The sequence below is a fragment of the Heterocephalus glaber genome, unplaced genomic scaffold, assembly GCF_053883595.1.
Source record: "Heterocephalus glaber isolate CG9 unplaced genomic scaffold, H.glaber_assembly_v1.0 deba00000594, whole genome shotgun sequence".
Classification (NCBI taxonomy): domain Eukaryota; kingdom Metazoa; phylum Chordata; class Mammalia; order Rodentia; family Bathyergidae; genus Heterocephalus; species Heterocephalus glaber.
The window spans coordinates 11,577,008-11,591,608 of NW_028258151.1; the positions used below are offsets into that span (position 1 = coordinate 11,577,008).

Sequence of the window (14,601 nt, forward strand, 5' to 3'; positions counted from 1 at the left end):
TTAATTAACTTGATTGTGGTAACCATTCCACAATGCTGTATACCTTAAATATAAACAATTTTGTCAGTTATAACTCAATAAAGCTGGGAAAAAGTAAAAAAAGAAAAAGAAAAGAAATGGAAGAAAGATAACTGTCAGCTGTAGAACTATGAAATCAAGAATGCTCCTGTTTTGATTTCCCATTCCTCTCTGTCTAGTCTCTCACCTGCTAACAGGAAGCTACACTACTTTTCAAATCACCTTGCAAAAGAGACTGTTAAATGTTAGTCAAACCCTGATTGCTCTTTGAGGGCCCACAGCCAAACCATCTTCTGTGGCTTCCCTTGCATTCTGACCAATGAGCACAGCAACCCTAAGGCCACTCAGGAGTGATTCTCCTGTGTCCTTAGAAGGCAGGAAGGAAGAGGTCTGGGCCCCAGGATTGCTGCCTGCTGGAGTGGCACCCCAGTGAATATAGCCTTCCTGAAATTTAAAATAAAAGCATTTTTGCTATTCTGCCCCTGTGGTCGGCTGTCACAGCAGCCCTTCACTATGCTTCATCAGCAGATAGTCCCTACTTCTGCTCTCAGGTGACAGGTAACTTTACTTCTACTCCCTTTGAGCAGAGAAACAGGTTCTTTACTATTCTTGGCACTAAATTTTCTTTGTATTTCTGCCTTCTGTGTCTTGCTTTTAGTTTTCTACTCTGATGACTCTAGCTCAGTTTCTCCTACTGTACTCTCATGACAGACAGGTAACTTCTGGCACCAGGTGCAAAGGAGCTTTTCTCTGTGGTGACACCAGCTGGGTGTCCCAGAATTCAATCTGATTCTGACACTGTTCAGCTGGACACGTGTCATGTTCCACAGGTTGAGGGTTCAGTCCCCAAGACTGCCCCTACTCCCACTCAGATGCCAGCCACAAGCCTCAGATTATGCACCAGGTTACCACCACCACCTCCTGGGGTTCAATGAGTGACTCACAGGGCTCAGAAAAATGCTTGTTTCCCAGTTTATTACGAAGGATGTTACTAAGGGCACAGATGAAGCGATACATGGGCCTAGGCTTATGGGAAGGGCAAGGAGCTGCCATTCTTCTCTGGGTGCCACCTGCCAGGACCGCTGCCCTTTCTGGCTTTGCATGGAGACTTCATTACAGAAGTGACCGAGCAGAGACAGCTATTCAGAAACGTGGCTGGACAGAGTCTGTGATCCAATGCTGACGGGGCCAGGCCTCTTGTTCTGTGTGCAGTCTCCATCCCACCAGGTGTCCTGTCCTACTAACTGCCAGAGAAAGCAGGTCAGAGGATGCCTTTACGGCCAGCTCTGAAACAAAAACACAGGGGAAGCTGAGAATATATTTTTAGTTTTTATGTCTGCCTAGTAGATGAGAAATTCTAGTTTCTATGGCCTGCCTTGAGAGAGAGCTATGAGCCAGGAACTGTGGACAAAAATCAGCCAATCAGTCTATTTAATCATCACATAGTATCACAATGATCATGCAGCTTTTGACCTGCCTTTCTTTCCTTCTTTTTTTGTTTTTTCCTTTGCAGTACTTGGGATTGAACCCAGGGCCTTTGCACTGAGCTATATCCCCAACCCTCTTGTTTTTTAGTTTTTAAATTTTTTTTGTGGTACCAGGGATTGAACTAAGGACCTTGCTGACCAGGCAGGTGTGTGCCACTGAGCTAAATCCCCGGCCCTGTTTTTGTTTTAATTTTTGAGACAGGGTCAACTTAGCAAAGTCACTAAGTTGTCCTTGCTAGGCTTGAACTTGCAATCCCCCTGCCTTAGCCTCCCAGAATGCTGGGATTACGAGTGTGCATCACCATACCTGGCTCTGCCTGGTTTCTTAATATTATTTCCCTTCTTTTTTCCAACTCTGCTTTCTTTTATATTTATATATGGTGGGCATTCATCTTACCACAAAACAAATACAGGGTTAACTTAAGACAGATGACTAAGAGATTAAATTTTATTGTTTAAAAGGATTTTTTAATCTAAATAAATGTTCAGAAATCCAGATTATTGCATATATCTGAAAGGGCTAGCTAATAACCCAGAAATTTTAGGAATACAATTAACAGAGATGCTATGGCCTAGAACCGAACAATGTTTGTTGTCAAGCACCATCTAATTTTGTCAATTTGAATTTAGTTCTTGTTTAAGATTTGTACAAACCAATTAGTCCCTCACATTTGACACCTTTATTTCCTTATTTTTTGTCTCTATAATAAGGGTACCATCATTTTAGATTATAATTATGTATTTTTAGTGCCTTAATTTTCAAATAAGACTGAGATTTATACTTTGTCATACAGCAAGGAACCTTTTTTAAATAAAAACGTATTTTATGAAAATCTAATCTTTTCCTTTGCCAATATACTTTTTTAACATTATAAAGCAAAATATAGGGCCAGGGATTTAGCTCAGTGTTTCTGCCACCTGCCTCACAAGCTCAAGGTCCAGAGTTTGATCCCTGGTACCAAAAAAAAGCAAAATATATGTATTATGTAAATATAGTTATGTGTAATACACATAACACATCTTATACTCAACATATGTTAAGTTTATAAAGTACTTACATAAATACATTATGTATATGTAAATGTACATATATTTTTACAACTACACTTATATATAGGTATATATACCATTTAAATACAAAATATATTTGAATATACCCTCCTATAATTATATGTATATATTTGGTTTAGAATTCACCTGCTTTATTTGCAACTTCATATCTTTACCGTGGTAATCAATGAGTAAAGTGTTACTAAAGGGAAGCTCACAGTTTATATCTAAAGTGCTAAAAGAAACAGACTTTACATATGCAGAGACTGTTACAACACATGAAACTAGTGTACCAAGAAGTAAGGTTCCCAGTCTATACTGCTAAAATGTCCTATGCTAGAGAGAGAGAGAGAGGAAGAGGAGAGGGAAGAGGGGGTATCAAGATTGTGTTTATACTAGCTCATCATCAGGTTTAATAAAGGTTAGGCTACTTTTCCTAAAAACACCAGCAAAGGGGTCATGGCAACTCTGCCTAATGAACAGATCCAAATCTATTGTCCTGTCTCCACTGGAGGTGTCCTTGTTTCTTTCTAGAATCAGGAAGAAGCGGACAGGAAAACTGAAAACTACAGAGAAGGTGGAGGAATGGAACACAACATAGAGAAAAGAATGAAGCAGTTGGGCCACTAACCCCAGGTTCTAAGGAGGGGATCTGTCTCCACTGACACAAGGTAAGCCTGGGGAGGGTCAACAGCTCCAGGAAGAAATAACAGACTGGGCTAGCAGCGCTAGCCCCAAGAAAAGTCCATAGCTATTGTAAACTTCAAAAAAAGAAAAAAAGTGTGGAGTTTTACTTAGAAAGTGACTCTTTCAGCATGGCAGGCTGGAGTTGGAGAAAAAATCTAGTGTGGTGCCCATCATATTTGAGAGGGTTTAATTAGAAGCCATTTTACGAAGGAGTCAACTGTGTAATACTGAGATACAGAACAACCACAATGACTGGGAGGGAGATGTCAACAAAAGACAACTGTGAAGAGGGCGTGGCTAGACACAGACTCCTGAGAAGTTTAAACTCAGGCTGGGAAGAACACAAAGGCCCTAATCTGAGTTGAGAAACCAGGACAGTTATGTATGGATTTCAGAGGGGCCTGGGTCTGAAAGAGCTGGCATCATCAGGTCCAGCAAACTGCCTGCCCTGTAGCCAACATCTAACACAGACCTCAGAGGTGTGATCAAAGATACACAGTTGCCACAGCCTGGGGTGTATGGACAGTGGGGCCTCAGACTCATGGCAATCCTCTTGCCTCAGCCTCCTGAGTGCTGGAATTACAGGTGTGTGTCATTATTGTAGCAGCTAAGTTAATGAGATCTATTATAGGCAGTTAGGCAGGGCTAGGCTCTCCAGGGAGTCAACAGAGACAACAGTGGCCTGGGACACATTCACTGAAGGTCAGGCTTCAAGAAAAAAGGACCAACTACACCTGCATACTTCCCCTAGGGATGAACAGTGGTAACTGGTATTCTAAATAGGTATCTATCACCTGGGTGGGGGACCAAGACCTTAACCCATCTCTTACAGGAAAGGTTCCTGACCTGTCCCTTCCTGGAAATCCTTATTTGTTCTATGCATGCTTGCTACATGACTTGGATCCCCATTTGATACCCACTTAATGAATATTACCTAGCAACTACACTTTTCTACAACATATCATAGTCAAAAATTCCAGAAGTCCAACACAAGAACCAAATCTTTTTTTTTGGTACCGGGTATTGAACTCCGGTCCTTGCCCTTGCGTAGCAGGCGTTGAAACCACTGAGCTAAATCCCTGGCCCAACAAGAACCAAATCTTAAAAGCAGTTAGAGAAAAGCAACAAATCACTTAAAAAGATACATTTATTAGAAGTACAGCAGATATCTCACACAAACCTTAATGCTAGGAGAGCTTGGACTGAAGTGTTTCAAACCTCAAGAAAAAACAACCCAAACTGATGAATCCTGAAATAGTATCTTTCAATCTCAGATTGAGAAGCTGAGACATGAGGATTGCTGCAAGTTCAAGGCCAGTGTAGGCTCCATGAGGGGTGAGGAGGGGGAGAAGGAGGAGAAGAAGAAGTAGGGGAGGAAGAAAAAGAGGAGGAGGAGGAAGAGAAGAAGGAAGAAATAATTCACAACCACCAAACTGGCACTCCAAAAATTATCAGGGATATGCCAGAGACAATGAAGCCAACAATGCCAAAAAGTCTACAGTAAGTCCTTGTCTTACAAATGAGTTCTGTTCCAGGACAATGTTTGTAAATCAGACTTGCTTGTAAGTCTGACAAAATGAGTCTTATACACCTTTGACACAAATATGAAATGTAAATCATAAAAAAACCAAACACAAAAGTACTGTAAATAAACTATTTTTACTTTTCAGTTACTTTAAAATGCTAAGGTAGAGACATGAGCTACTTCCTCAATTTGTTCATATCTATGAATATTCCTAATGTGAACTCCATATCTGTGAAAATTCACAACTCTAATATTTGTAAGTTGAAGATTTACTGTAAGGGAATGAATATACCAGGTAGGATAAGCAGTTAAGCAGAAGAGGGAAAAAAAGGAGCCAGCAACAGGAAAACAAGCCAATGTCAGAAATAAGTCAATACCTTTCAGTAGTAACTCTCAATGTGATTAGTCTCAACTCCCCAGTCAAAAGACACAGATTGGCAGACTGGATCAAAACCCAAAACCCAACATAATGCCATATACAAGAAACATATTTAATCCAAAAAGAGATTCATACACTAAAACTCAAAGGATGGAAAACAAGATTCCATCAATAGGCTCCCAAAATAAATAAATAAAAAGATAGCTACTCCTGCTTATTTAATTTTTTGGTACCAGGGATCAAACTCGGGACCTTGCACTTGCAAGGCAGACAGCCGCACCTCTGAGCTAAATCCCTGGCCCAGGAGTAGCTGTCTTATTTTCAAAGTCGACTTCAAGCCAAAACTGATCAGAAGAGGCAAAGAAAGTCACTATACATTGGTTAAAGGAACAATTTAACAGGAAGAGATCACAGTTATAAATATATATGCATTCAAAACCGGTACACTCAACTTAGTAAAACAAATATTACTAGACATAAAAGATCAGATAAACATAACTATAGCGGGGGAAACTCAAAGCCCAATATCACAAACAGATCAACTAGCCAACAAAATCAACAAGGAAATATTAGAGTTGGACCATACCTTTGAACAAATGGACTTATAGGTCTCTACAGAGCATTCCACCCAATAGATATACGTTCTTCTCAGTGGCACATAGAAAACAGATCACATACTAACTAGCCCATAAAGCATGCTTAAATAAAAAAGAATCAGAATTATCCAATGCATGTTATCAGTTTATAGTGCAATTAAACTAGAAATCAATGGCAATGCTGGGTGTGGTGGTGCACGCCTGTAATCCCAGCACTTGGGAGGCTGAGGCAGGAGGATCACTGCTAGCTCAAGGCCAGCCTAGGCTACATAGTGAGTTCAAGGCCAGTCTGAACTACATAGTAAGACTGTCTCCAAAAAAAAAAAAAAGAAAGAAAATCAATGGCAAAAGAAACCACAGATATTACACAAATACGTGGAAATTAGAGAATACACTCTTGGATAATCAATGGGTCAAATAAGAAATCATCAAAGAAGAAGGCCCAGGGATTTAGCTCAGTGGCACTGTGCTTGCCTTGCAAGCACAAGGTCCTGAGTTCAATCCCTGGTAAAACAACAACAACAATGAAGAAATTAGTTCCTAGAATTAAATGATAATGGCAGTACAGCATACCAGATCCTATGAGACACAATGAAAGCTGTTCTATGACAGGGAAGTTTGTAGCTTTGAATGCCAACATCAGAAAAACAATGCAAGCACAAATAAAAAACCTAATGATCCACTTCAAGGCCTTGGAAAAACAAGAACAATCCAAATGCAAAGCTAGTACAAGGAAGGAAATTATAAAGATCACAAAGAAATTAATGAAATTGAGGCTAAATTAAAATACAAAGATTCAAGGAATCTAAGAGCTGGTTCTTTGAAATAAACAAAATAGACAAACCCTTAACCAATCTTACCAAAAAAAAGAAAGAAAAGACCCAAATCAGTGCAATTAGGAAAAAGGAAAAAATCACAATGGCACTGCCAAAATGCAGAAGACTTAATAAATACTATGAGAACCTATAAACTGTAGAAGCCAAGCACGGTGGTACACACCTACTCATGAGGCTGAGGTAGGACTGCTGTGGGTTCAAGGTCAGCCTGAAGTACATAGCAAGACCCTATCTCAACAAACAAACAAACAAACAAACAAAGAGAATGAAGAGATAACCTACAGAATGGGAAAAAAAAGTTTTACCAGCTATACCTCGCACAAAGGACTAATATCTAGAATATATAAAGAGCTAAAAAAATTTTTTTAAAAATAGAGGCCCTGCAATAAAGGGTCAACTAAAAAGTGGGCAACTGAAATGGAACAGATACTTCTCAGAAGTACTAATGGCCAATACATGAAAAAACATTCAGCCTCTCTGGCCATTAAAGAAATGGAATTAAAACAATACTGAGGTTCTATCTTATTCCAGAAAGAATGGCTATCACCTGGAAATCAAATAACAAATGTTGGCGAGGCTATAGGAAAAAAGGAACACTTCTGTACTGTTGGGAATGTAAACTAGTAGAGCCAATATGGAAATTCGTCCAAAAACTAAAAAATAGGAATTCCATTTAACCTAAATCTTCACCCTGTTGGCTTCTTCTCAGAGAGTTAAAGACATCATATTACAGTAATACATGCATACCCATGTTTATAGTACATGTTTGAATGTACTACATGTTGGAATGGGTCTACATGTATATCAACAGTTAAATGGACAAAAAAATGTGGTATTTATACACAATAGAGTACTACTCTCCTATAAAGGATAAATTTGAGTCATTTGTAGGAAAATGATGCACTTTGAGACCATAATGCTAAGTGAAGTAAGTTGGACAAAGAAGCTTAAATATTACATCTTTTTATGAGAAACCCAAGTATAAATAAAAAGTGAAATAAAAGACAGGTAATAGGAAACAGGGAGATAGGTGTTTTGCAAATGGGAAGAGTGCCAAGAGTGGAGGGAGGGGAAGGGGATGTAAAGAGAATTAAGGTGTGTTATATACATGTACCAACTTCCCATGATGAATATAATTATTAGATACTGCAAACATGTCCTAATGAAAATAAAATTAAAAAAAGAAACTAAGTTCTTCCTAACTAAACATACATAAACAGTTCAACTAAAGTTTAGTAAGCACCTTTCTGTTTTTCTTTTGCAGTACTGGGGATTGAACTCAGGGCCTCACACATGCTAAGGAAATGCTCTAACACTGAGTTGCACCCTTCTCCCTTTTTAAAATTTTACTTTGAAACAGCATCTTGCTATATTGCCCAGACTGGCCTTGAACTTTTGATTCTCCTGCATCAGTCTCCTGAGTAGCTGCAATCACAGGTGTGGACCATCACACCAGCCAGCCTAAAACAAGGAACTGTGGTAAAGGCACGGAGTATAGATGACCTAAACACGAATATACATCACCTTTTCAGCTAACTACATGGTGGTATCTGGCCCCCTTTGGTGAGCAGAGTGTAGTATAAGTATAGAGTGTACAGAGCATATAGAGTATAGAGTAGTATAAGGTGCCACTCAAGTGTAGGGAGTGCTATCTCTCTGGTTGAAGAGCCACTAAGAGCCTCTTTGAGTTGGGTTTCAAAGCCTATGTAAGAGTTCTTTCATTAAAGGACACGGAGAAGGGCGCCGGGGGTTTAGCTCAGTGGTTCTGCCTCCTGCCTCATAAGCCCAAGGTCCTGAATTCGATCCCCAGTACCAAAAAAAAAGGACACGGAGGAGCTAAAGGCATGGTGTTGAGATATACAAACAGGTGAACTTATTATTTTTCTTTTAATTATTAAAGCAAAATGTATTTGTGAAAAATACAAAAGCTACCAAGACACAGTGGTGCACACTTGTGATCCTAACACTCTGGGAGGCTAAGGCAGGAGGATTGCAAGCTGGAGTCCAGCTTGGGCAATTTAATGACTTAGACAGACCCTCAAAAAAAAAAAAACAAACCAATTACTGAGTATCTTCCCAAAAGAATTAAAAGAATCATACCAGTGAATTATGTGCACTCATATTCATAGCAGCACAGTTTGTAACAGCTGAAGCTTGGAAACAGCCCAAATGCCCATCAACTGGAGACTGGATGAAGAAAATGTGGTTTTTCTATAAAATGGAGTACTACTCAGCCATAAAGAACAAGAAACTAGAGACATTTATAGCTAAATGGATGCACATTGAGGCCATACTTTTTTTTTTGGTACTGGAGATTGAACTCGGCACCTTGTGCTTGCGAGGCAAGCAGCGGAATCACTGAGCTAAATTCCTGGCCCGAGGTGATACTCTTAAGTGAAATAAATAGGACACACGTGTAAATACCAAATAGTTTCTCTGGTGTGAAAAACTAAAAGTGTAAATAAGAATCAAAATGTATAACTGATATTGTGAAATAGGAAGTAAATGCCTAAATGAATAGGGGAAGTGGGAGGGGAAGGGGAAAGGAAAGAAGGGAAAAGAAAAAATGAGAAAAGGAAAAAATGGAAACAAAGTCTTTGTAAATAGGGAAGGGTGGAGGGGGTGAAGGGAGGGCAGGGGAATGGGGAAAAAATAAGAACCAAGATACATCATGTAAAGGTACAAGATCCCAATGATGAATGTAACTGTATTGTATACCTAAAATGTACCAATAAACTAAATGGGAAACAAAAAAGAAAAGGAAGAGCTGGCAGTATATGCCCCCTCCCCAAAAAAACCACCCCAACCGAGCCAATTTTCTCACTTGCACCCTGGGGTAAACACTACAATATTTTCTGAAACCCTGTCATTACACATACCCACAGTAAGTATTTGTGTTTATGAAAACAGTCTGTTTTCACAAAAATAGAATCACACCCAAAACACCATTCTGCAACATGCTTTTTTCTCTTAATAGTACTTTTCCAGCAGCCTTCTATGTCTTTACATCCAGAAAATCAATCTTCTCAAGAGTAGTAGATCTGGTCCCGCTTACTAGAATCACAAAATACAGCCTAATTGTGAAACTGCTATTTGCTTCTCCATGCACGCATATATATATATATATGAAAAAATAAACCATTATCCTATTGTATCTGAGACCTGTTATATCTTACCCGAAGAGGCAATTTCTTCACCTCTTTTCATTCCCAGTCTTTTATAAATTTCTCTCTCAGGATCAACATAGATTTCATGGGAATATCCAGTCAGTTTGCAGAATGGCTGAAGAGAGAACAGTTGGAATTTTTTTAAGAACAAGCGATGATATCTACTTTTAGCCAATGTAGCCTATACTCTTTTTTTTTTTTTTTTTTTTTTTTTTGGTACCAGGGATCAAATTCAGGACTTTGTGCTTTCGAGGCAGGCAGGAGAACCACTGAGCTAAATCCCTGACCCAATGTAGCCTATACTCAATGGTTCAAATAATGCAATTTTTCTGAATGAAACACATTTGACCTGTTATAGCCCCCATTTCCTAGATATTTACCTCAATATGATGGTAGGATGATTGTCCAATCACTATAAGGGTGATGTCTGCTTCCTTTAGGAAAAAAGAAAAAAGAACACAGAGGCATTATTATAAATTACATTTTATACAACTTCCTCTAATTTGACTCTCATTTTATTTTAATGCCACCTATAGGCTTCTACAAGAATGGAATGAACAGGAAAACTGAGACAAGGGCAGGGGATTTAGCTCAGCGGTTCCGTCGCTTGCCTCGAAAGCACAAGGTCCAGAGTTTGATCCCTGGTACCAAAATAAGCCCCCAAAACAAAAAACAACTGTGAATCAAAGCAAGAAACATTTCCTAAAATGTTTGATTAATCCACATGATTCTTTTGCTAAGTGAAGAACTGAATCTGTGAGAAAAAAAAAATCTGAATCTATAAAACTACTAGAAAAAAACATAGGAGTAAAGCTCTGTGTCTTCTGTTCAGGTAATACTTTCTTGCATGTGACCCCAGAAACAAAGGCAACAAAAACAAAAACTGACAAATTGTAGCAGACATCCCAGCCCAGTACTAGTGGGCTGTGAATGGCACCTGCTTCTTGCTTTCCATAATTCAGCTATACTGTTTTATATCAGGAGTTTGACCAAAGCTCTATGTGACTCAAATGGGCATCTCAGATGGCAGACTGGGCAAGTACAGCCCCTCTTTCAATGGCTGCCATGGAAACCTAGGCCCCACTCTATGAATTGGCAGGGCTCTGCAGAGTTAAATGCGGCTCAGATCAGCATGACCCCAATTAAAATCCTTTCCCCTGAAGTATGGCTTCTCCCTGACCTGATGGATTGCTTGGTAATTGTACCCAGTCCCAGTACCTATTTGTTCTATCTAAGCAAAATAAGCAGTGCTTACTCCCTAACAGCCCTGCCTGGCGCCATCATGCCAGATGTTCGGCAGTATTTCACTAGATGCCTTCAAAGCATACCTAGCTCCCTATTCCTTCCCATGACTGTATTCAATAAATACTGGATGCACTTGGGGGACTTTGTCTTTGCTGCCATCAGCAGCACTGATCATGCCCCAAAGTCTCAGCTTCTTCATTCTAAGTCTAGTCTCTGTCTTTATTTTTTTTGCCTTGTGCTGCGGTAGCTTACAGGAGGCCAGAACCCAAAGTAGAGGTTCTGGCATTGTCCCCTTTCCTGTTCCCCTATAACAAAGGAGATCGTATCAAACTATACAGATTGTGCACAGCAAAGGAAACAACAGAATCAAGAGCCAACTCCCGGACTGGGAAGAAAAACCTCCATAATAGACATCTAGTAAGAGACTAAAACCCCAAAACTATAAGGACTCAACTTCAGGGCAAGAAAATAAATAATCTGATTTAAAATGGACAAAAGTGGGCTAGGAATGTGTGTCAGCAAGAGCACTTGCCTGTAAGGCATGGGGTCCTGGGCTCAATCCCAAAACCAAAACCCTGCAAAAGATTGAACAGACATTTCTCAAGATAACATACAGCTGGGCATGGTGGCTCACACCTGTAATTCTAGCACTTGGCAGGCTGAGGCAGGAGGATCGCTATGAGTTCGAGGCCAATCTGAACTTCAGTGAGACCCTGTCTCAAAAAGAGAGACAACATACAAATAGCAAAGTTTGTGACCAAAAAAAAAGGATTGTTATACTAAGTGAAATAAGCCAGGCCCAGCAAGATGAGTAGAGCATCATCTCACTTAGTAAATGGAATAAAAAATTAGACAGAAGAATAGCTGTTACCAGAGGACAGGCGAAAAGGGGATGGAGAATGGAGAGATGTTGTTCAAAGGGTATGAAGTTTCTGGTTAGATGAAGAAAACGTTGTAGAAATCCAGTAAGCTGACCACAGTTAATAATAATGTTTGGATACTTTAACCATTGCTAATACATTTTAAATGTTCTTTAAAAACCACACACATAAAAATAAAAACTAACAAAGTTGGGCTAATCAATTTTATTTTTTCACATTCTAATTAATAAAATCTGCTCAGAGTAGACTTGAGTTTTACTAAGGCTCCCCAATGCTTTCACCCAAAAAGTCCTCCTAAGGCTCGGGGTGCAGTTCAGGGGTGGAGAGCTTGCCTTGTGGGACCCTGGGTTTGAGCCCCAGCACAGAAAAACTCAATCTGGTAAAACAAAAAGCTCAACCAGGGCCACACCCACCTATGCCCACAGAAAAAAGCAAAGGGCAGGGAAGTTGAAGCGTATTGATAAATATAAACTGGCACCCTTAAGATATATTAGTGTGCTTGTGTTTCATAAATGAACAGCTATTTGGAGGGTAACACAAAACAAAGGGGAGTACCAATACTGTCCAGCATTTGCTTTCGGGCACTATCATCTGATGTCTGAGAATAGAGAGGTTACCAGGTAACATCAAAGCATCAAAGTTATTATGTACAGTTCTTTTTTTTTTTTTTTCGGTACTGGGGAATGAATTAGGGACTTCGCACTGCCCTACATTTCGTCCTTTTTATTTTCAGGCAACGACTCGATAAGTCGCTAAATTGCCCAGTCTGGGCTTGAATTTGGGATCCTCCCGTCTCAGTTTCCCAGGGATTAGCACGCTTAGAAATACGCAGCAACGAGTAAGGAAGCACGCAGGTGTGTACCCTGTCTGTCCCTTGTGGAGGTGCAGGCGACACCTGGCTGTGGAGGCACCACACGTCCCCCACCGCGTCCTAGTTAAACTTGCCTCTAAGAAGCTCTTGGGGATCTTGGCCAGGTCTTCCACGTACTCCTTGCAGACGTAGCAGAGGAAATGCCGCACGAGCACCACCACGGCGCGACGCTCCCGGAACAGCGCCCCGAACTGCACCCGCCGCCCGCGCGCGTCCAGCAGCGGAAGCTCGGCCACCCCCGCCGCCAGGGGCAGCCCCTCGGGGCCGACAGCGACAGGAGGCGGGCGCGGGCCCGGGACCGCGCCTCCGCGGACCTGCCGCGTGACAGGCGCCGCCATCCCGGCCGGAATGCGGGTCGCCCGAGTCGCTCCGCCGAAGGTCAGACAGACTGACGACTAAACAGAGACGCGAAGGGCGGCGGCGAGCGGGGCGGAGCTGCAGGGGCGGAGCTGCACGACGAGGGGCCGGGACTCGGAAGGGCTCGGCGGTGCGCAGCTGCTCCGGGCAGAACTGCACCGAGTGGGGTCCAGCTAGCTAGGGGGTGGAGGTCGCCCGCGAGGGCTCACCCAGCTGTCTGCAGTGCAGAACTCTCGTTTAAACGTGCGTAAAAATTTGAAACAATTTTACAGTGGACATTTCTTTATTCACCACCTAGGTTCTGTCGTTAACTTTTACTGTATCGTGTTACCCATTTACCCACGATTACATGTCTTTTGACTTATTCATCTACCATCCACATCCCTATTGAGATATAAAACATTTTCATCACTTGAAAAAATTCCCACAATTCAACTTTTGAACAGTGGACATGATGAATCTATCTCAGAGACATTGCAGGAGTCCATGTCTTATTTTGAAAACGTTTCTACCTAAAGCTATTTACCAGACCTTTCCGGTGAATTCGTCCACCAGTGTAGAAGGAAGTCTGCAGTGGTGAGAGCGATGGAATTAGATGGCTAAGTGCCCGTATGTGTGTGTGTGTGCGTGTGTGTGTGTGTGTGTGTGTGTGGTGTGTTTCAGTGCTGGGATTGAAGTGTGTGTGTGTGGTGTGTTTCAGTGCTGGGATTGAAGTGTGTGTGTGGTGTGTTTCAGTGCTGGGATTGAACCCAGAACCTTTGCTCTGAGCTACATTTCCAGCTCTTTTGGTCTTGGTAAATTGTCCAGGCTGGCTTTGAACTTGTGGTCCTCCTGCCTCAGCCTTTCCGAGTGCAGGGATTATGAATGTGTACCATCACACATGGTTTAGGATTAGTTTTGTTTTGTTTTTTGGCCTGCTGGGGATTGAACTCAGATCTAGTCAACATGTTCTTCCATTGAGCCTCAACCCCTTTACCCTACCTTTGCATCAGTTTTGTAGAAATCCCACACTTTCTGTGTCACCTCAGTTTTTCCTGAGGCAGGCAATCGTAGAGAAATGTAGTGATTTCTGCAACCCTCATGAAACTCATTTGGACCGGAAATACCATTTTCTGTCTATAGTATTTTATTTGTCCACTTAAAGCCTTCAGAGGCAGAGTGCTAGTCAGGCATAGGTGAGCTATGTCACTCTGCCACCAAGGGCAGGAGAGGCAGATTCAGCATCCACTGGCTTTCCTGGTTGTGGAGATTTGTGCTACTGGGTGAATTGTGCTCCCAGGCTGAAAAACCCTGCAGTGGATTCACACAGTTTTAAGCATGGATCTGTTTCAAAATCAAGATAGTTTCTGAATCAAATTTCATTCCTTGGTGCCCTGAGGGCCCAGAGTGAATGCATGGGCTGAGGGGGGCACAGTGAGGTATTTTACAAATTTTTTGAAAAGGAAAGGTTTATCTGTCAAAAAAATCTTGATTGTGAACTGAAGATAGTTCACTTTCAACAT

The 14,601-nt window shown here is 41.2% G+C and overlaps 1 protein-coding gene and 1 long non-coding RNA gene across 8 annotated transcripts in view; one reads left to right on the forward strand and one right to left on the reverse strand.

Annotated features, from left to right (window-relative positions):
- Nucleotides 1–12,822, forward strand: part of LOC110349500 (uncharacterized) — a 39,911-nt gene extending 27,089 nt beyond the window's left edge. The window contains exons 2-3 of the long non-coding RNA XR_002395498.2: nucleotides 3,090–3,226; nucleotides 12,605–12,822. This is a non-coding gene — a long non-coding RNA (uncharacterized LOC110349500). The remainder of the gene's footprint in view (nucleotides 1–3,089; nucleotides 3,227–12,604) is intronic.
- Prxl2c (peroxiredoxin like 2C) overlaps nucleotides 1–13,154 on the reverse strand; it is a 38,974-nt gene extending 25,820 nt beyond the window's left edge. For 4 of the 7 annotated variants that reach the window (XM_087204957.1, XM_087204956.1, XM_087204954.1 and 1 more), the window contains exons 1-3: nucleotides 12,817–13,145; nucleotides 10,126–10,179; nucleotides 9,755–9,860 (exon numbers count right to left, since the gene is read on the reverse strand). In XM_087204957.1, the coding sequence (XP_087061083.1) occupies nucleotides 9,755–9,860; nucleotides 10,126–10,179; nucleotides 12,817–13,080 (424 nt within the window). In that variant the 5' untranslated portion in view covers nucleotides 13,081–13,145. Of the gene's footprint in view, nucleotides 1–974; nucleotides 1,305–9,754; nucleotides 9,861–10,125; nucleotides 10,180–12,816 lie in introns of those variants that run through there. The other 3 variants (XM_021259388.2, XM_021259387.2, XM_004846087.3) reach the window with 3 other exon arrangements.
- Between the last annotated feature and the right edge of the window lie 1,447 nt (nucleotides 13,155–14,601).